This window comes from Tamandua tetradactyla, chromosome 7 (assembly GCF_023851605.1).
Source record: "Tamandua tetradactyla isolate mTamTet1 chromosome 7, mTamTet1.pri, whole genome shotgun sequence".
Lineage (NCBI taxonomy): Eukaryota > Metazoa > Chordata > Mammalia > Pilosa > Myrmecophagidae > Tamandua > Tamandua tetradactyla.
Window position 1 is genome coordinate 126280422 of NC_135333.1, and position 20104 is coordinate 126300525.

Below are 20104 nucleotides of genomic sequence, written 5' to 3' on the forward strand. Positions count from 1 at the left end.
ATGACCTATATTAATCATTGGGCAATGAGCAGCATACTTTTCCCCAAATTCCACCTTTAGTACTTGAGAGCCTACATTTCTCCACGAAGGGCATTTGGATAATAACATATAAGTTAATTGTGCTGGAATATAAAAGCGTCTTTCAAAATAATCCTCATCTTATGCCCTTTCTTCTTTAATTATAGCAAACTATTTTTCAGTTAACTCAAGTTCCTATCTCATTATAAAACACATCATACAAAGCATAATATAAAACGTACTGTTTTCCTTTTTCCAAAAATGAGTATAAATAATTATACCCTGACAAAGCAAAAAATTTCTTAAAGGTTAGGTAAAATATTTTCAAAAACTACTTTTTCCTTTAATTAAGGCAAATTGTGACTCCCACATTCTCCATTCAGTGTAAAAATGATCTCATTTCTTCAGTTGTCCCAAAGCAACAGATAGAAAAACCCACAATCTCATTTTGGTGCCAGCCAGAAACTAACCCCAACTTGGGCTTTGAGGCTCTTTGTTCTTCTTTGCCAAAGGTGAAGTCCAGCTCATCTGACTAGCTTTTGTTGCTAGGTAGGATGCTGTTTTCCATCCTTCTGCTGTGGGTTCAGTTAGAAGACACTAGACACATGAAACCACAGCCATGCAGCCCACACAATTCCACCCCAAAGGCTTTTGTAGCCCAAACCACTTTTCCCACATGGCTGACAAGCTGAGCTCCTAAGTCACTCCCCAAACTCCTGTGTTTTGAAAATGCCACACACAGTGTTACTGGAATGCTCCAAAGGCTGTCGTAGCAATGGAATAAATACAAAATCAAGTAAAATCACTGATTTTGCTCTTAGAAACATTCTTACTAATAGGAAGTCAGGAAAGCATCCTAAGAAAAAAACCCCAATTTCACCAGTTTGGCATTCAAAGCTCTCATTGGTGTCCCATACTCAACTTGCAGAATGGGTCATGAATCAAGGCACCTAATGATTTAATAAACTTACCCATGAAGGAATTACTCAAAGTAACCAATGCTGGCTCTAGATTTGTACTGAAATCTAGAGAGGACTTGTTTAAACACAGATTCTTTGCTCTGGGTCCTTCATTCTGAGAGTAAGTAGAGTTAATTAGCTTCTTCACAGGTGAGGGCACTCCCGCATGGCTGATGCTCTGCTCAAAGGTCTCTTCTGAAGGATAAGGACATGGGTAACACTCTTTTTTCTTCAAGTAACCAGTCTCATAGTGGTCCATCAAAGCTGTTCTTGTGTCAGGATTGCAACCTTTTAATTTGGGGAGAATATTAGAGGGAGACCGAATTATTACTTCTAGAAGTCCGTCTGGGACAGAAACAGTACTCAGGTGAGAAGACCACATACCTGTATGGTAGAGCTCGAAAGGATCTGAACCATACACATTCCCCTTCAAGTAGACAGGGCCTGAGGATCCCAGAAAGGGACAAAAGAATGGATCTGTGACAACTTCCACATCAGCTTCACTGCTGTTGTCAATATGGCAGGTCCCTTAAAAACAAGTATCTGAGTCACTGAACCATTTCTATTCAAATACCATTCAACAGTCCCTCCAGTTTTGGTATTTCCCATATTTATAGGTGAAAGTTTTGACTAGATGTCATATAGAAGGAAAAGCTTTAGAAATGTACAGTAGGGTTTGTTTGTGAGGTTGGGTTTTTTTTTTCCATCTGACAAGGCCCAAGGATTATTAATCGAGTACATTTGCAACACCTTTTTAAAAAGAAGACTTGATTAAGCTTTGTATTGGACAGGCCAACCTTGTCACTGAGCCCACCCAACTTCTGATGGACAATGATCTCTGCATTGGATTCTGCAGCCTAAGTAGCATGATCTGGACTACATGACACCATCAATGCTTTCCCCTTCCTCCAAATGGTCACAGACGACCAGAGTCAGGGATTGGCCCTTGACCAACAACCTTTTAATGTCCAGCTCAAAGACAAGCTCAGTCAAACAAATCCTTCCTATCAGGTATTTGAGCCAACCAACCCAGAAAAGATTTCCTGGTATGGGGCAGTTGTCAGATAAGACATCCATCAGGGTGAGAGATGCCATGATGACTCATGTGGGTAGCAAGCAGGAACCAGGCCACCGGGAAGTGGATGGTGGTCTCAGAGAGAAGCAAGCTTGCGGAGTGTGGCTCAGCAAGGTCAGTGGGCTCTAGAGCTGCCCTCAGTGCATGTTCACCCCAGCCCTATCATCCCACGGCTCGGCATTTATCACACCCCGGCTCTGATAGTGCCATGAGGCTTTCACAAGCATCTTCCCAGTAAACCCCACTACACTTGAGCAAGCTTGGGTCTCAGCTCTTTGCAACCAAATGTATCTAACTAGAACACTCACTTTTATTCTCAGATATTCTCTTCTAACTCTACGCCCTCTATCATGGCCTTATCAAACACTTTGTTAATTATCGGTTGGATTGACTAAACTGTAAAGTCAAGAACATGTTTACCTTTCCCTCCCAACCATGGCAAAATGTTTGAAAGCGACATCAATAGTTTTTGTTTGTTGAATCTTTAATACATGCCTAGTGTAATGTAGATACTTTCATGCTTTCATTTCATTGCATTTTCACAATGCAGTAGGATAAGTACTACAATTATCCCTGGTTTACAGAAAAAGAATATGAGGCTTGCAGAGGTTAAGTCATTTGCCCAAGGGTACCTAGGGAGTAAGGGGCACAAGTGGGTCTTGAACCAAACCTGTGCTCCTATATTATGCCACCTCTATCGCTATTCTTAAAACCATACAGCTCTCAAAGCGACAGTCAGAATCACTTTTCACTAATAAAATGATTTTGAATCACCTGACTTTTTGACCATCCATGATGGCAGTTAATGTCATTTAAGCAAAGAGAATGTTCAGGGCCTAAGAACATTCGGAATGTAAAGAAACATTACACTGCATGGAGGAATTAAAATGAACTAAACCTACTCATCTTCTTGTTGGAAACAAAGGTTTTTAAAAGAAAAGGTATTTAAGAGAAAGGTATAAAATGATACAGTTTCAACTTTACTAGTAACCTTGGGCCATCCTAAATAAATGTCAGGATAGCAATTTCTTGTAAAAATTAATATTACACCTCAGCCTTCCATTTATGATTTCACAACAGCTAAAGCCCATGTTTATTTTAAACGCTTACCATTACTGTCATGTTGTGGTAGGAAATAGCCACCTCCTGAAGAAGTAAGGAACTGGTGGTGGCTTCCACTTTCTGAGGAGCCATATCCATCCTGTCTGTCAGCTAATGTTCCCTGAGATGACAAATAACTGGGGATATCTGCTGGCAAGTTGGTCTCATCTGTAATCAAAGAACAACATTTTATTAATTAAGAATGGCTATTGGGTGGGTCACGGTGGTTCAGCAGGTGGAGTTCTCGCCTGCCATATCAGAGCCATGGGTTCAGTTCCTGGTGCCTGCCCATACAAAAAAAAAGAATGTCTGTGATTGTGATTGCCTCACAGCCTTCCCCTGATAGAAAGTATACAGTGGTTTTGTTTCTGCCTTCATCAAATAAGGGGAGATCTATTCTAGTAAAACCATCCTGATTGTAGTGTTTAGGTGGGGCGAAATAGAGCTTTGCTCTTCTGGAAAGTACAAGCTGATCTTCCATCACCCGCTGGATGCTCCTCCCAAATTTAAAAGACAATCAATGTTTAAAAAGATAAAGGCTTAAGACTTTTTAAAGAGACAGTATGAAGTCCTTGAATTAAGCTTGATTTCTGCCATGCTCACTGCTTAATTTTATTCACCAACATGAGTTTGTACATATTATTCAAGTCACAGCCCCTTCATCACAAATCACTAAAATCCTACCTAGATGCACTCACGCACACATGCATATACGCGAATGCCAAAACAAAAGCCTACTGCAGAGAGCACACCTCATAACCAAAGAGCTGTTCCCGGTTCCCCACCATTATCTTGTGAAGAGTTAAGACTCTCTCACTCTGTGATTTGGACTCTACCTCACAGCCAACAGGATGTTCTGGTGAGGTCTTAACAACAAGTATGAATCTTTCACCATCAGATTTATTTTGGACCGGGGGGTGTTATTTTCAGCTGACCATCTTTCTGCAGCTTGTAGCCCATGAGTCGCCCTTTGGACATCCACATGCCACGAGACGCATCTTCTAGAAGAAAATTACAGCAGCACCACAAACCCAAATGACCACTGCATGCCACACCGGCCCTCTGTTTACACACCTGTGTTGGTAACGCTGCAATCCTCGTTCCTCCGCCTTGTGTGGTATATGATGACCACCCACACAAGGGACGTGCCCACCACACAGCAAACCACGGCAATGATCACGACTCCCACCGTGGCCCATCCGTCATTGTCCAGCGACGGGGCGGTCAGCTGGGGGGAGTCACAGGTGGGCGTGGGGATGACACTGAGGCGCACGTTGCCTCTCTCGGTGCCAAGCGTATTGGACATTTCACACGTGTACTTCCCAGCGTCACTGACATCCGAATCCACAATGATCAGCAGCTGATTGCCTGCCGCAAAAAAGTGCCTCTCGGTTACGACCAAAGGGCTGTCATCTTTGGTCCAGTTCAGTCTGGGAGGCGGGCTGCCCCCCGCAATGCACTGCAGGACGGCGGTTTCTCCCTTGGTCACGGTTCGGTCTAACAGAGGCCGCAAAAACGATGGCGTTTCTGAAAGGACAAAGTTACAGTTTTCATTTCCTAACTGGAAATTCAGTTTCCATTATCCAAAGACCCGGCACCTGAATTTATTCCAATTGGAAGCTAAAATTTTATTCTTTTACAACTAGCGAGCATGGTTCTTTAATTGCCTTAATATACCCAATGTTTGGGATTTCATTATTCTGCTGTCATTGACTAATAAAAGCAGTTAAGGATAATAATGATTATTTCAGTCTCAACCTTCCTCCCAGCTTCTCTCGCCAAGGCTGGGGAATTGGGGTGGGGGAAGCAAAAAGTTTAGACATCTTTATAAAACAGAAAATATATGAAGATAATTTTCAAAACAAGAATATGCTGATGGATGAAAAAAATCCAAACATCTAAGTCTTTGAACTGAAATTTTCTAGTGCCAGATACCCAGACCTACATTCAAATTCTGCAAATTACTTTTATTTGGTGTCTTAATTGGTTAGTTTAATTAATTAAGTCCTTTAAAGATGCTCATATGAAAAACCTGTTCACCTTTTTAAAAAGTGTTTAGGTAAATGTAAAAAAAAAAAGAACTCTGATTTCCAGAGGGAGAAAAGACCATTCCCTATTTGTCCATACATCTATTTTTATACATTCTTTAAAATGCTCTTTAGAGACAGTTTGTAAGAAACAATGGAGAGAGGTAGAGGCTGACAAATTGCTGCACAGAGGGAAGGCATACAAATATGGGGGTCTCCTCTCTTACTTTTCCCCTCTCCCCTCAGAATGGAGGGCGCAGAGTCAACTCAGTGCCAGAGACTTTCAGTCTCTCCCTTCTTCAGAGCCTCTGCGAAGCCGTCTGTGCTCTCTAGGAAAGGGCAGTGCCCTGTTGATCTTTTTCGTTCACCCTCACACTTCTGACACTTGGGGCATTTGGTTGAGCTAGGATCCTTCAGATTGACTGATAACACAGAATCTTAAAAAAATTTACCTACCTAGGACAGTCAGAGTTGCATTGGCAGAAATACTTCCTGCACTGTTCTGAGCTGTACAGCTATAAACCCCGATGTCCTCCGTCTTCACGTCCACGATGAAGAACACGTCATCCTCTGGCATGACATGCATGCGCCTCTCCCTCGCGGCAGGGAAATCGGTGCCCCCGTCCTTCTGCCAGGCGATCTGCGGGGTGGGGTGTCCCACAGCAGCGCACTCCAGGCGGGCCATGGCCCCAGCACGGATGGTCAGGTCCATGGGGGTCTTGGTGAACAAAGGAAGCACTGAAATCAGAACAAGAAGGCGTTAGCGCTAAGTTCCCTTTTCTTTCTTGTTTGGTTATATATAAATGTTCCATGATACAGGTAAGGCAGGGGTTATTCTCATTTAAAGGCAAGGAAAGTAAGGTTGAGTTGGAGAGATGAAGTCTCTTGCTCGAAGTTACACATGTACGGACATGATGGGATCAGGATGAGACACAGGTCATCTGATCCTCAGATGGGAGCTCTTTCTGCTGATTTCAGGCCATATTTTAGTTTCCTTCAATAACTAATGTGAAACTTGGATAAATAACTTCATCTCTTTGTACTCTGATTACTCACTTCCTTTTTTCTTTTTTAAAAAAAAAAGTATTTTCCAGTTCTAACGTTCTGTGAATTTAGGAATGTGCTTTGGCTACAGTTTTAAACTCAAAACTGTTCTATGTGCCAGGTCTCAGCAATCCTATGTTGAATGAATGCCTTAATGAATCATATTCCAAATCTCCCACCATGGCAGATACAAATGGTAAAATGACAAAGCGGTAAAGATCTTACTTTAAAATTGTGTATGTACCATAGAAAACAAATGAAGATGTACTTGTGTTGACAGTAGCTAACATTATTGCATTAATTGAGCACTTATTACATTCCAGGCATTCTGTTAAGCCCTTTACACACAGTATTTTAATCAATGCTTAGAACACACTTAGGAGGTAGGTGCTATTACCCCCAATTTAAGGATGTGGAAACTGAGGCACAGAGAGGCTAAGTAACTTGCTGAGGGTCACACACCTTAAGCAATAGTACCAGGATTCAAATTCATATTGTCGAGTTAAAGACAGTATTCTTTAACACTACACTTTGTGACCTCCCACACTGGACTAGTACATCGTGAACCCCCCAAGAACAGAAAGAATCTGGTTCAGCCTGTCACCCACCATGCTGAGTAGTGTGCCTTCAACACAATAAATGCCTGCTTAAATACAAATAACAGAGAATCTTAATTTTATGGAGAGGAAGGAGGAAAAGGAACAAATTAGGTGGGAAACATAAGGGTGGAGCAACAGGGATCAGGAATAACAGAAAGAAAGGAAACCAAGTGCTTTCTATTTCTAAAAGGTGCCTTTAAACGCAAACAGAAAAAGTCAGATCACATACTATTTACAGTAAGCTTGGCCTTGACAGAATAGGATGAGCCAAAGTGATTGGAAATGACACACTGATATTTCCCTTCGCTGGCAAATCCCACGCTGCGCAGCCGAAGGATGGTGGTGTACTCCATCACCTCACCGCCCTGGGCCCGGAGGTGTGCATAGTTTTCCATTTCAGCATCATGCAGGAGTTCGTTGTCTTTTTTCCAAGCAAAAGTCATCGGGGAATCACTGCTGCTAGCAGCTGAGCAGATAAAAGTCAAATTGGAGCCTTTTATTGCCGACTGTGTTTCTGGCTGGACCGTGATCTGGGGTTTAGGAAAATCATCTGTTCAAAGCGGAGAGGAGGAAACAAAACAACATTCAAGCTTAAAAACCCTTAAGTCCAAATGCTGCTCGAATCTGAACACCAAGAAACTCAAAACAAGCAATGGCTTAGCATGTACCCTCTGTGTGTATTTTACAGATGGATCAGCTGTCCCAGTTGAAATGACAGCTCGCGAGGGTGTTCAAAGTAATTCATTTATCTCAAATACAGACTGAGCCCTATTTATTAATTATTATTATTACCTGAGAGGTTTATATTGGAATTAATCAGAAAACCCATTGTTTACTCCAGATCGCTTGCTTCTTATAAACCCGAGAAGAAGTCAGTCAAGAAACTTCCAGGCTCATGGATTATCTTTGAATGCTACCATGGAGAACTGCCGTTTTTACCATGTTCTCCATAAATAAGGAGCAGTAGGATTAAGAAATCAAGCACCAATCTCGATAATCAATATCACTAAAGACAGCAATTAATACTTGATTTGCCAAAAACAGCCAATGTTTAAAAAACAGTAACTTAGCCATGGCAGGAGATAAAAATCCCATGGCGCAAGAAAGAGCATTCTCCAAAACTAACTGAGACACTGGGTTTGGACTGAAGTTTTGAGCAGCCAATCAATCAAACCGCGGTGCTACACTGTCAGAGCTACATTATAATTAGAGCTAAGCAACTCTTTCATTCTAAGCAGTTATATTTAGTTCTCTGTTACTTTTTTCAAAAGTTACCTTTTTGAACTTCAATCTCTCAGAGATGGTCTAAACCCTGGAGGGAACATCTTAGATCTACCAAAGTATATCTGGGTGCTCTGAGAAAAATAACTTCTTGTGTGTGAACTGGGTGGGTGGTGGGGGGTGTTCTGATAACTCCAATGCTGTTCATTGTCAATGACATGTTTGTCTATAGCCTTCAATTTGGTTTCTTGATGAAATTTATTCTGACATTTTCATCTGGTATATCAGTGTTCATATCCACAACGGAGGGGGGAAAAATCCATGAACAAAGTCCATATGGCTCAAAATAAAAAGGAGTCCATGTCTTATGACTAGAGAAGAGTGGAATGAGGGTCATGGAAAGGAATCGTGCTGGCTCTTATAGACGAATGCCAAAAGCTTATTTGGATCCAAAAGCAACACCAGAAGTTTTATTTCCAGAAACTGTTGGCTCTGATTAATGCTGCAACCTAAAAATATGTATTTGTCTCTTACTTGACCAAACTAAACAATCCTAGGCGAAGCAGTTTAAAATGAAATTTTAAATGTCAATGTAAAATACGTTTCTGTAATATCTTTACATAAGTTTAAATTTAAATAAATTTTGATTTCATGTTTTATGCAACCATTTATTTTTTACAAATGTCTTCATGGCAGCTAATAGTAAAAGAGCAGCACAGTGTAGTGAAGAGATGAGTGTATCAGGGATATGAAAACTTGACTTTTCAACTACTAAAGAGCTCTATGAACCCTGGGTGAGAAAATTTCTAATACTGAGACTCTTGGAGGCTAAAACAATGAACCTTAAAATTATGTATAATAAATTCAAACCATTGTAGTGCTTTACATACCAATAGTTAAATTCTTAACACCCATAGATCATTAGCTAATAATTTTCCCTTTTACTGCATGAATTTGCCTAGGGTTTAGTTCAGTGTCTTCAAAGAGCTTGCAGGGGTCTCTCAACAATTCAGAAGGTTTTCTGAATTGGGAAGAACAGGTGACAGATTTCCAGTTTAATAAATGCAGAGACTGAGATTTAGGGAATTTAAGTTAAATAGAAGGGGCTGAGACTATCCTTCATTTCTCCCAAGATCCAGTGTTATTCTCTTTCTACCAAAATTATCCAGGTGTCAAAACAAAGATGAAGCAATTTTAGAAAACTGTTTGTCTTATTTATAAAATTTGAAAAATCAGCAAACTATAACCCCCTTTTGGTCTACTGCAGCAACAGAAATAAAGACTTTATTAAGAGAACACAAATCTTTTTAAAATTAATATTTGCGCAAATGCCCTCCCCCCCCCACAACAACAAAAAGAAACAAAGAAAAGAAAATGAAAGGGCAATAGCTATACTCACCACACACAAAGCCATCTGGGCTAACAGCAAAAATACTTCTTCCTTTTAGCAGCTGAGGATGGGCACAACTGGCATTTACAAAGCTCTGAAAGTTGTTTTCTGCCACCCACTGTGGGAGCCATTTTAGTTGGCAGTCACATAAAAGGCTTGATGTATTTAAATGACTGAGGAGAGTAATTACATTCAATTTGTTTTGTATAAAATGCAGATTTCTACAAGTAAACTAAACTCAAGTAAATATTAACAAAGCAATGAGTTTGGAAACCAAATATGCATATCCCATGTATAGAAAAATCCTGTAGCCTATTTTAAATGCAAGAAATATATCTAGCATGCTATTTTTAGTTCTTATTGTCCTACTGAGATAGAAGTGTTGATGTATCAAAAATACCATACTACTGAAAAGCTGCTACTACGATGAAGCACTGTACTGTATTAAGTCCCACATATAATAGTTGAGAATTCAAAGCCAAAAGAAACAGACTCCTTATTTCCACAAAGGGAACAAATAAACAACTTATTTGGGTTTTCGGCATAAAAATTAAGTAATTTTTTTTATTTTACTTAAATAAATGGGCTAGGTACATTTTAGAGACACATCATCTAAGATGACACACCCCATGGCAGATCTCCCCTTTTATGTTTTGGTTGAACCTCTTGGAAGGAAAAGAACTTACAATTGTTGAAGTTTCTTCATTTGTGAAAATGCATTGCCTTGTAATGACATGATTGCATTGTCACTCAGGTCTCTGAAAAACAACCAAATTGAATATATCAATTAAGGCAAAGTTGGGGTCTGCACCACCCACCCATTCACCAAACAAAGAATCTATGCACTGAAACACCTGAAGGAGACCTTTCCAGGAGAACTGATTATGAAGCCCAGGATGTCGAATGAGGATATTTGTATCAGGGGCAGGGTCTGTACGGCGGGAGGGGTTCACTTTACATCATCACGTACAGGTTATTTGACTCATGAGGGCCCAGGCTGTTCTGCTACCTTATTTCATTGTATTTCTTATTGTTTCAATTAGTAACTATTAATAACTTTTAAATACATAAATAAAACTCCTCGTAATTATGCTTTTTGACAAATATCACTTATAGTACACTTTTTTTTGTGATATGTGCAAGATGATAGGTGATTTACACATATTATAGTATTTATTCCTCACAGTTAACTGAAAGAAGATGGTCTTATTACCTTGCTCAGCATGAAAGGGGCAGACTGGATTTGAACCCAATTATTTTCAATCCCCAACTTATGCTCTTTAATTGCCTGCCTACTCTACCCCACACTCCTCAATACTGTAAAGGTAGAAAGGTATTCAGCCAAGATATACTTGTTTACAAAAAGATAAAACAAAACAAACCACTTCAGACAGACTATGAGACAATCTTCTAGGTTGATTTTATATTTAACTTGTACTAACAAGCAGTTTAAGTTAAAGTATTCTCCACAAAGATTAATACTCTGCGTACTACTCGGTCTACAAAAGTAATCTCGCATGAGACAAGAGGCAATCTAAGACAGAGAACGAAGCTACCAGATATAGGTAGAGAACAAAGTTTGGAAAATCCTCGGAGCTTAAGAAAATTGAAGCAGAGGTTTCTATGCCACTGATCCACTAATTCCACTTTCCCAGAAATGGCATGGGCCAGATGACAAACCCTTCCAGTGTGATTTCCTTTGAAAATAACTTGTTTCAATAAGTACAGCGGTACTGGTCCATCCTTCCAAAACTCTGCTTTGCAGTACTGTTCTGACCACCTGAGCTGCTATGTCATCGGTATGGCCAGGCTTCCACGCTGTCTTCAAACTAACAGGTACAGCCAGAGGGTGACAACAAAGTAGAGCTTAGAGATAGCAGCTAAATCTTCACCCTCAAACAGCTGACAGCTGAACCACGTGTATATTGTAAATTATTACTTCTTTTGTCCGAGTTAGTAGATACTAAAAATTTGAGATGCAAAGATTCCTTAATAGAGAGAACATATTCTATATTGCTTTGTACTTTCATGGGTAAGTATAAAACATACACCCATGTTATATGCATGACTGGTTCAGTCAGTCAAAACATGGTGCTCAAGTAAGGTTTGCACTCCTATCAGGGTTGGCTAGCTTTGTTCTCCTGGTGTCTGAAAATTCCTGAGCCCCTCCATGTCATTTTAAAAACATGTGTCAAGAGATACTGGGAGTAGGAGCAGAGAATGTGCAGGCAGGAGACTGTGTGACTCAGGCTGCTGTGAAGGCACCCCAGGTCCTGGTTTAGGGTGCTGCTCCTTCCAGTTTCCAACTGTCCAATAGAATCAATGAACCCTTGGGGCCCCCACTTCTTAATTTAAAAATAAAGATTATAATAGCTATTGAATAGTTTCTTATGAGAGGTAAATGAGACTATATATATAGGTATATCCTGACATATACATAATATGTGTTAGTTTTTTTTATTAATATATCAACACTTCAGGAAAACAACTGGTAAGTAAACCTAAAAATGAGACATAGGTATGCTCTGAAATGCAAAGGAAAGCACACACCTGTATTTTATACACTCACATACACATGCACAGATAGACCCTGTAGATAGATGTTTTAAATATCCCTTGCTTTATGGTACTGAGAGGATTCCCCCAAAATTACATTCCAGTCTGCCCCATCATTCATGACATGTAAAGAGATAACCATCTTACACTATCTTTAGAGTAACTAAATTCCAGATACTCACAGGTGTTCTAAAGCATCCAAACCAGTGAAGGCTTTTTTGGTAATAGATCTAATCCGATTTCCCTGGAGTACTCTGAAAAAAAACAATGTTGGAACAGTTACTAAAACCCATTTTGAGGGACCTCTCATGAAAACAGTCACTTTTAAAAATTATTTGGGAACGATGCTATTGTCTTCATTTAAACAATGGCCTATAAAGATGCATCCGGGTCATCCATTTCATTAATACAGTTCAGCATGGTGCTCAAATTTCAATCAAGCAAGCCCAGCAAAAATAGGTGTCTCGTATACAATGGCAGCATCATGGATGGTGACATTAAAGCAGTAATTTTCATAGTTTTTAGCGATAGGCAGAAAATTTATTCCAAATAAACTGTCTTAGGACTCCAATACATAAAACAGGTATTAATGAAGCCTTTCTCCTCACTCCATCTGCCTGCGGGTAGCTTCATCAGACTTTAGGGCTATGTGGAACTCAGTTTGAAAACCACTGCTTAAAACATACAATTCAGTCATCTGCAAAATATAAGCATGTTTTTATCCCCTATTACTTGGAGCATCATGCAGTATTATCAGTGGGTATTGGATCACTTCATTTAAAAAAGCCCTCTGAGTAGAGGGCAACGTTGAAGCTTTCAAAACAATAACTGCAGTAACTTGTACATAATGATAATGTTGAAAGTCTAGCACCCGAAATAATTTAAAATTAGTATCAAAGATTAAAATAAGTTGCACAATTTCACAGTTGTGTAAAATAAGTATACAAACTAAAGCATAATGAAAAACTTTTACTCAAGGAAGAAAAACTATTACACATCTGTGTAAAAGCACTCATTTTGGGAAATGATAAGGGTGACAACGAGGAGACGCCCCTCTTTTAACTCTTTAAATTGCCAACTTGTGGAACTGACTTCAGCTAAGACAGAATTTTTAGGTCAAAGAGTGAGCCAAATTATAGTGCAAATCTTAACTCACAGCCGCCTCAATTTGTCAAGCCCAGAGAAAGCACCATTCATGTCTTCAATTGTCCAGGAAATTTCATTGTTTTTCAGGTCTCTAGTGAAAAAAAAAAAAAAGGACGCTATTAAAACTTGTACCAGGTACTTAGAGAAGATACAAGAATTTCCTTTAAAAGATATGATCAGAAATCTAAGATCACCTCACAGGTGGCAGATAATTTGTAATAAATTTCTCACCATTCCCCCCATCTCCTCTACCCTATTCAAAACAAAACCTTATTTTCCTATATAACTCGTAATCCCTGCCCTCTTCTCTCAATAGTGGGGGATTTTTGCCCATAACCAGGAAAGTTGGGCAATACAAAGCTCTGACCCTATTAATTTCTCTACCGAGATGATTAAATTCTGAAAGACTTGAATAGTCTGAAAAATACATTAAACTTTAAAACCGCTGTTCCAACCACACAAAACAAGAGTTCGCCAAATCATACAGCATATCTTTCAATTATGTAATGCTCCAAACAGTGAATGGAGCAAAAGTTTCTGACAGTGCAAAAATCAAAAGCCCATCTCAAATGAACATTTGAGAGCTTTTTCAAAGGTCAATTCATTCAACTCTTTTTTTTCTCTTAGGCAAGAGGTCAGCTTGTGAATATAACAGGCATTATAGAAAAGCATCTCCCCTTACAGGTTTCTGAAGATCCTTTTGCTCGGGGTAATTTTTAATCTGTGTTTTATAAAGAAAAATTAGTGAATTTAAAACTGTCTCCCTTGTAAGCAGTTACAAACTTCCTGGAGATCCTGGAGAAGCTAACTGTAATCTCCCAAACCATCTGATTGCCTGTCCTTTTTAGTCCTTTCAAGGAACACATATGGATGAAATGGACCTATTTTAATCAAACTGATCTGGGAAAGATTAAGACACTACTTCTGAGGCTGCACACATTTCCTTCACAACAAAGGAAATCTGCTTGGAGAAAAGGGGGCTTATTTAGGAACCAATTAGGTCTGCGTTCTGAGAGCAAAATGTGTAACTTACAACGTCTTTAAACTAGAAAGCCCCCGGAAGGCACAATCAGCAATGTAGGTCACTTTATTGTTTCCAATGTGCAATGTATTTAGTAAACTTAGACCAAGGAAGCTGGAATCGTCTAACCTCGATAACCGATTGAAAGTTAGGTCCCTGTAAAAAAAAATAAAAAAAGAGAGAGAAAGAAACAAAAAACAAATGATAATCTCTATTTTTCAATTCCACATGACTTATTTTGTGAGAAAAAAAAGGCAACATATGTAACTACAGTAATCCTCAAAGACTCTGCTTTAATAATGTTCAGGTAAACATTATTTCTAATCTTAGTAACTGAATCAAAATGCATTCTCCTTCTTTGAAAATAACCATCACTGCTTCAGCCAACACACAACAGAACTGAAAAGGCAGAGCTGGCTTCAACTTATTGCCACAAAAATATGACTAGGTTGCATGTGAAAAAAGCTGTCACCTAGGAAACTTTGTTACGAGAATTTCACAGATCAGTGGTAAGAAGCTCATGCTCTGGCATGATCCCTGCTCTCAAACCTGAGGAGAATAAAAGGCAACTCACAGCTCACTGAGTTTCTGGCAGAACTCCCAGGCATCAGGGCTGATCCTGTTGATGGCATTTTGGCTGAGATGAAGTTCCTGCAGCATCAGCAAGCCGTAAAGCCAGCCTTTGGTAATCTCTGTCAAGTTGTTATGGTCCAACTGCCTACATTGACAAGGAGAACCAAAAGCAGGATCTAAAGTTTATTAATGGTCTCTTCAAAGGGGACATATGATTACAACCTATTACAAATTTCCTATTGTTTACTAACTGCTAAACTTGTATTATATAAATACACCCTCATGTGCTTATAAATTATCCTCACCAATACTTGAAACAAAACTGAATAGAACTATACATAGGATTGTGAATTATGCGATTTGAACATAGAATTTCAAATAACAGCTATCAAATGTTTCCTGAGCATTCTATGATCATACTACTAGACTGGGCTAACCCACACTTACAAGATTTCCATGTTGCTCAGCCCCCAAAAAGCTCCATCCATAAGTTTTGTTACTCCATTTCTTTGCATTTTTAAAGACTTCAGAGCACTGAGCCCTTGGAACGTGAGCCCATCGATGTTTTTAATCTTGTTTCGGTTTAGTTCGCTGCATTGGACAATACATTAAACAGTTAACTTATAAGACAATTAAATTCTGGGCATAGTAAAAAATATGACATTACTACAAGACAGTTAAACCAGTCAGTGTTAAATTACATAGAATTTTTCAAATCTCTCAGCATTTTTATTGACTATATATTATTGATTTATTAGTGGTGAGTGACTTTCCTTCTGAAATGTATGATTTATTTTTGAAACAATAAAATATTGAAACTAGACTGCACTTTAATTTCTAAACAGTTATTCCTTGGTATAGAAGTAAACTGATTAATATTTGCTTTTAAATGATCCAGAATGAGAACACTGAATATTAAATTAAAACGTGAGGTCTTTTCAGGGAGTAAGGCTGTCAGAGGTTTATCCTGGTCAACCTACTTTACAAAAATTGTTCATTTATCTCTCACAATTCTCTTCATGTTTAATGCTCTTTCTTTAAGACAGTGGTTCTCAACCGTGGTTGTCCTCTGGAATCATCTCAGGAACTTTAAAATTACTGAAGCCTGGCTCCTACCCTCAGAGGTTCTAATATAATTGATCTGGGGTGTGGTCTGGGCATTGGGATTTTTAAAAGCTCCCCAAGTGTCTGTAATGTGCAGCCAAGGTGAAAACCACTGTCACAGGAGCCTGTTCACAAATCGTTCTACCATTATTAACAACACAATTCTCTATAGCCATTTAAGCCATCAGAGCCTCCTGGAGTTGTCAGTAGTATTCTCATAAACCACACCTGTCCCTACGATTTCTCCAGTGCCACAATGAAGCTTTTGTAAGGAGGCTGTTCAGTGATTACACCGTTCACTCTCTCAATAACATTCTAACGTGTCTTGTCAGGCAGGAGCTTGCTCCAGGTGACATTTAAGTTTCCTTCTGATTCAGAGATTCTACAACTCCAGCTCTCAAAGGAAAGATGACCACATCCTTGCTTCTGAGCGCTTTTGCCACACTGTGTTTTCTAGGTGGTAGGCACCATGGGATCAGAAGAGGCAAGGAAACAATATCCAAGAGGACATTTCACTTACAGATGCTGCAGCTGGGGCAGTTTAAACATTTTGGGGGGCACGGCTGAGAGGCGATTCTTGTTCAGCTTCAACACCAGGAGCTTATTGGCCAAATTGTCAAAACAACCAGGTTCCATTGATGTGACTCGGTTGCTGCTGAGATACCTGTCGAAAGTTTGAAGATGAGCTTCCCTTTCAGGTTTCTTTGGGATGTTACAGTGCATGCGTTCACGGTGTTACGAAGGCTATCCAGAACACCCAATCGTCATTTCTAACAATGGACCTAAGGCAATTGACTGGTTAGGTCTTGCCAAGAAAAGAGTGACTGGAATATATGAAGATTACAAAAAAATTGCTATGGAGGTATTTACCTACTTTTTATGAAACCTATTTATTAATTAAAAAAACGGCAACAGCTTCACTTAATTATTTTTTTAAAAGAAGCACTTTTCAGCCCATAAAGATTTTCTGACAGTTAAAGTCTAATTTTTTTTTTGTAATCCAAAAGAGTAAGAAGGAAACAGAGTGTGGATATTGAGGCTTTCAGCGAATTACAAGCCAATAGGAAAGTTATATTTCTTGACCGACGAGCAGCAAAATAGGCAGCTCATTATATCTTGAAGTGAATTTTTTCATTATAACACCATATTTGCATCACAGTGAAAACTTCTGTTAAAGAAAACTTCGCTTACAGATATTTGAGTTGTAGAGGTGGAAATGCAGTTTTAAGCTCTGAAATATTATTGTTGCTCAGGTCCAAAGTTTCAAGGGATTGAAACGGTTTCAGATGTTCAGGCAATATTTCAACAATCTTGTTTCCAGCCCTAGAATTTAAAGATAGCACAGATAACCAGGTTAATGGTACAACGATCTGAAAAGAGAAAAATATTTTCTATTCCCAAATTGTTCTTCAGAACTATGGAAAAGGGATTTCTCTAAACTGCGATACTTTAAAGTTAAACAGCAACATCACGGACCACTTTAACTTTGCACTAAATAGGAAATGACAATATAAAAAATCTTCCTATCTAAATCTGGCATAGCTGTCTAGCAGCTGTGGTGCACTTAAAAATAACTGCTTGATTTTTCCTTATTTTTGTTAGTGGTTCTTACTTCTCATTTATGAAATGATATATGAAATGTCTGATACCCACCCTACTTGCATACCAGGCACCCACATGTTAATTCCCTATACCTTCCTTCTTGATAAATAATCTATTTCTAATTCTCCTCTTGGAATCCAGCCACACTACAGATACCAAAGAACTGAAAATAACTCATCAGGTTGGGCTTTTATGATTTTTTTTTTTAAAGTCATGCCACAGAAATCCCCTTTTCTTTAAGAAATGGCAAATTTCAACGCACCGTGAAAGTCTTCAAAACCAGTGGAACGCACTGCACCAGGGCTTTGAATATTATAAAAGTATTACAGAAGAGCAGAACAGCCTAAATAATTCCTGAGGGTGATTAGATTAAAAGGTTTCTTTTCTTTTCCTTTTTTGACATTAACAGTCTTAAACATTTTAAACAGCAGATCTGTGCAGTCTGATATGGACGTGACTCGCCACGTGAATATTTAAAATTAAAGTTAAATAAAAAGTTAAAATCAGTTCTTTAAGTCATATTAGCTGCATTTAAAGTGCTCAACTGCCAATGTGGCTGGTGGCTATCACGGTGCACAGTGGACATAGAGAACCTTTCCACCATCCTGGCCAAGAGACTAAGCTTTTTAAAGTACTTACAAAGTCATCAGTTCAACAGCTCCCAAGGGAACTCAGCTTTAAGTGACAATCTTGCTAGAAAACAGGAATCAACGTGATGAGCAAGTCACCTTAATTGCCACATGTGCTTGAAATTAGATCAGGTGGCTTGGTCATTTTAGATAATCATTTGACAGGGAAAAATATTATTATCAAGGTAGAAAGGCTCAGGAGATGATAGAGTCTAACTACAAATCATAGAAATGGCTTCTCTTTACCACCCAAAGAACAGTGAAACGATCTGAACATTATAAGCAGAATGTTATACAAGTTGTCTGTTATATACAGTTTTATAGACAAGTTGTATGTTATATGCAATTATACTGTTTGTTTACTACATAGACTGCAGTTAACCTTCACTTAATGAGAAAACTTAGAAAAAATATCTCATATATGTATCTTTTCTACCAATAACTGTATTTCTATACTATTCTAAGTTCATTAAGTTCTTTCACATTATAACCCACAGACCTCAGACCACCTCAGTAGGTGTATATGACTGAGTTAGTTGTACCTCATATTTACTTTCACCAGACCTTACGCGTCAATCTGACACAGCCCTTAGTCTACCATATTGCAAGTTCCTTAGAAGCAGGCATATGTCTCTATCCCTCTGTCTTTATTGGGATATGAACAAAAATCTAAAACTGTTGAATACATATTAGGTGTCAAACCCTATGCTAAGCATTTTTCATTTACCATGGCATTTAATCATAATAATATTTCTCTGGTGTAGATATTAGAGATTATCTTAAAAATTATACAACTACAGTTTTTAACCTAGCAAGTCCTCACCCTCCTGAGCTACCTCACAAAATAAGTCTGGATCGGCCAGAAAATCTCTGAAGGTTTGGTTCAGAACAGAGTTTCAAAGGTGTTTTGGCAATTGACTTCTCACATGGAAAGGTACCTCCACAAAGGTCCGCTACCTCCCACCTTGCAAAAATGATGAACTTTTGGATCATAAACTCATATGGGGACCCACTCTGCTTCACTGAATCTTCCTGGTACCACTGCTAAGAATGGTCAAGAAAAAAGTTTCTCCCAAGCTATGCTGCACCCCAGGCAGTTGAGAGAGTTCCCCAAGGGTTTGCATGTGCCCGGTGTCACCAGGGCAGAAGGCACATTTTCTGAACATGCTCAAGCATTAGGGGCCTCTTTCTTCACAAGAAAACATGGAGCAAAAATGGTTGTATGTTTTTATATTTAAACAACAACAACAAACTAACGAAATCCCTCAAAGTATGTGAAAACCTTCCATAGGTGTTTCTGTGTTGCCTTTTTTTTCTTTTTTTTGTATGCTGTATGGTGGGGGTCACATTTCATTCCATTTCATTCTTTTTTCTATGTGACTATCCCACTATTGCAGCACCATTTGTTGAATCTTTTTTTTTTCTTTTTGTTTGTTTGCTTTGTGAAGTGCACGGTACAGGAATCGAACCCGGGTCTCCCGCATGGCAGGCGAGAATTCTCCTGCTGAACTATATCCTTTGCACCCCTCCATAGGTCATTTTTAAGGACTACGGGATTTGTCTGTTTTGATTTTTAAAATCTAGGTTATCAGAGATTCTAAGCCCATTTCTTAGGAACTAAGCCTACAAAAGGGAACAAGGACAGGCTATGAAATGTCCTAAGACTCTATCTTTGGTGCTGATAATAATAAAATTTTAGAAAAATAAAATAAAAAGGATTAAGTGTAAGTCATAAATATCAGTCCCCTCAGATCCCCATAAAGGCTTACAGACTTTGAAGTCCATTTGGCCATGACCTCTGATTTTGACCATTTCCCACATCTGGATTTGCCAGTGAGCAAACGTCCGGACCTAACTGTAAGGTATAGGAGTAATGCGAAGGCACACAATTCGTCAATCTCTAGGCCCCAAGATAGATGCCTTAGGGTCACAGGGTGTGTGGGGATTTAACAAAACCACACATTGGGGGACAAAACTGTTTTCTTAAATACATAACCCAAACGTTTTCATTACCAGGATGTCCTCCCACAAACTGAGAA

The 20104-nt window shown here is 39.0% G+C and overlaps 1 protein-coding gene across 2 annotated transcripts in view; it reads right to left on the reverse strand.

Moving 5' to 3' along the window:
- The window catches only part of LRIG3 (leucine rich repeats and immunoglobulin like domains 3), a 47581-nt gene that overhangs the window by 5073 nt on the left and 22404 nt on the right, over window positions 1-20104 (reverse strand). For both annotated transcript variants that reach the window (XM_077111242.1, XM_077111243.1), the window contains exons 4-18: window positions 17026-17157; window positions 16355-16498; window positions 15178-15321; window positions 14732-14875; window positions 14170-14313; window positions 13147-13227; window positions 12173-12244; window positions 10121-10192; window positions 9444-9607; window positions 7053-7373; window positions 5637-5918; window positions 4228-4680; window positions 3163-3321; window positions 1362-1505; window positions 990-1265 (exon numbers count right to left, since the gene is read on the reverse strand). In XM_077111242.1, coding sequence (XP_076967357.1) covers window positions 990-1265; window positions 1362-1505; window positions 3163-3321; window positions 4228-4680; window positions 5637-5918; window positions 7053-7373; window positions 9444-9607; window positions 10121-10192; window positions 12173-12244; window positions 13147-13227; window positions 14170-14313; window positions 14732-14875; window positions 15178-15321; window positions 16355-16498; window positions 17026-17157 — 2732 coding nt within the window. The remainder of the gene's footprint in view (window positions 1-989; window positions 1266-1361; window positions 1506-3162; window positions 3322-4227; window positions 4681-5636; window positions 5919-7052; window positions 7374-9443; window positions 9608-10120; window positions 10193-12172; window positions 12245-13146; window positions 13228-14169; window positions 14314-14731; window positions 14876-15177; window positions 15322-16354; window positions 16499-17025; window positions 17158-20104) is intronic.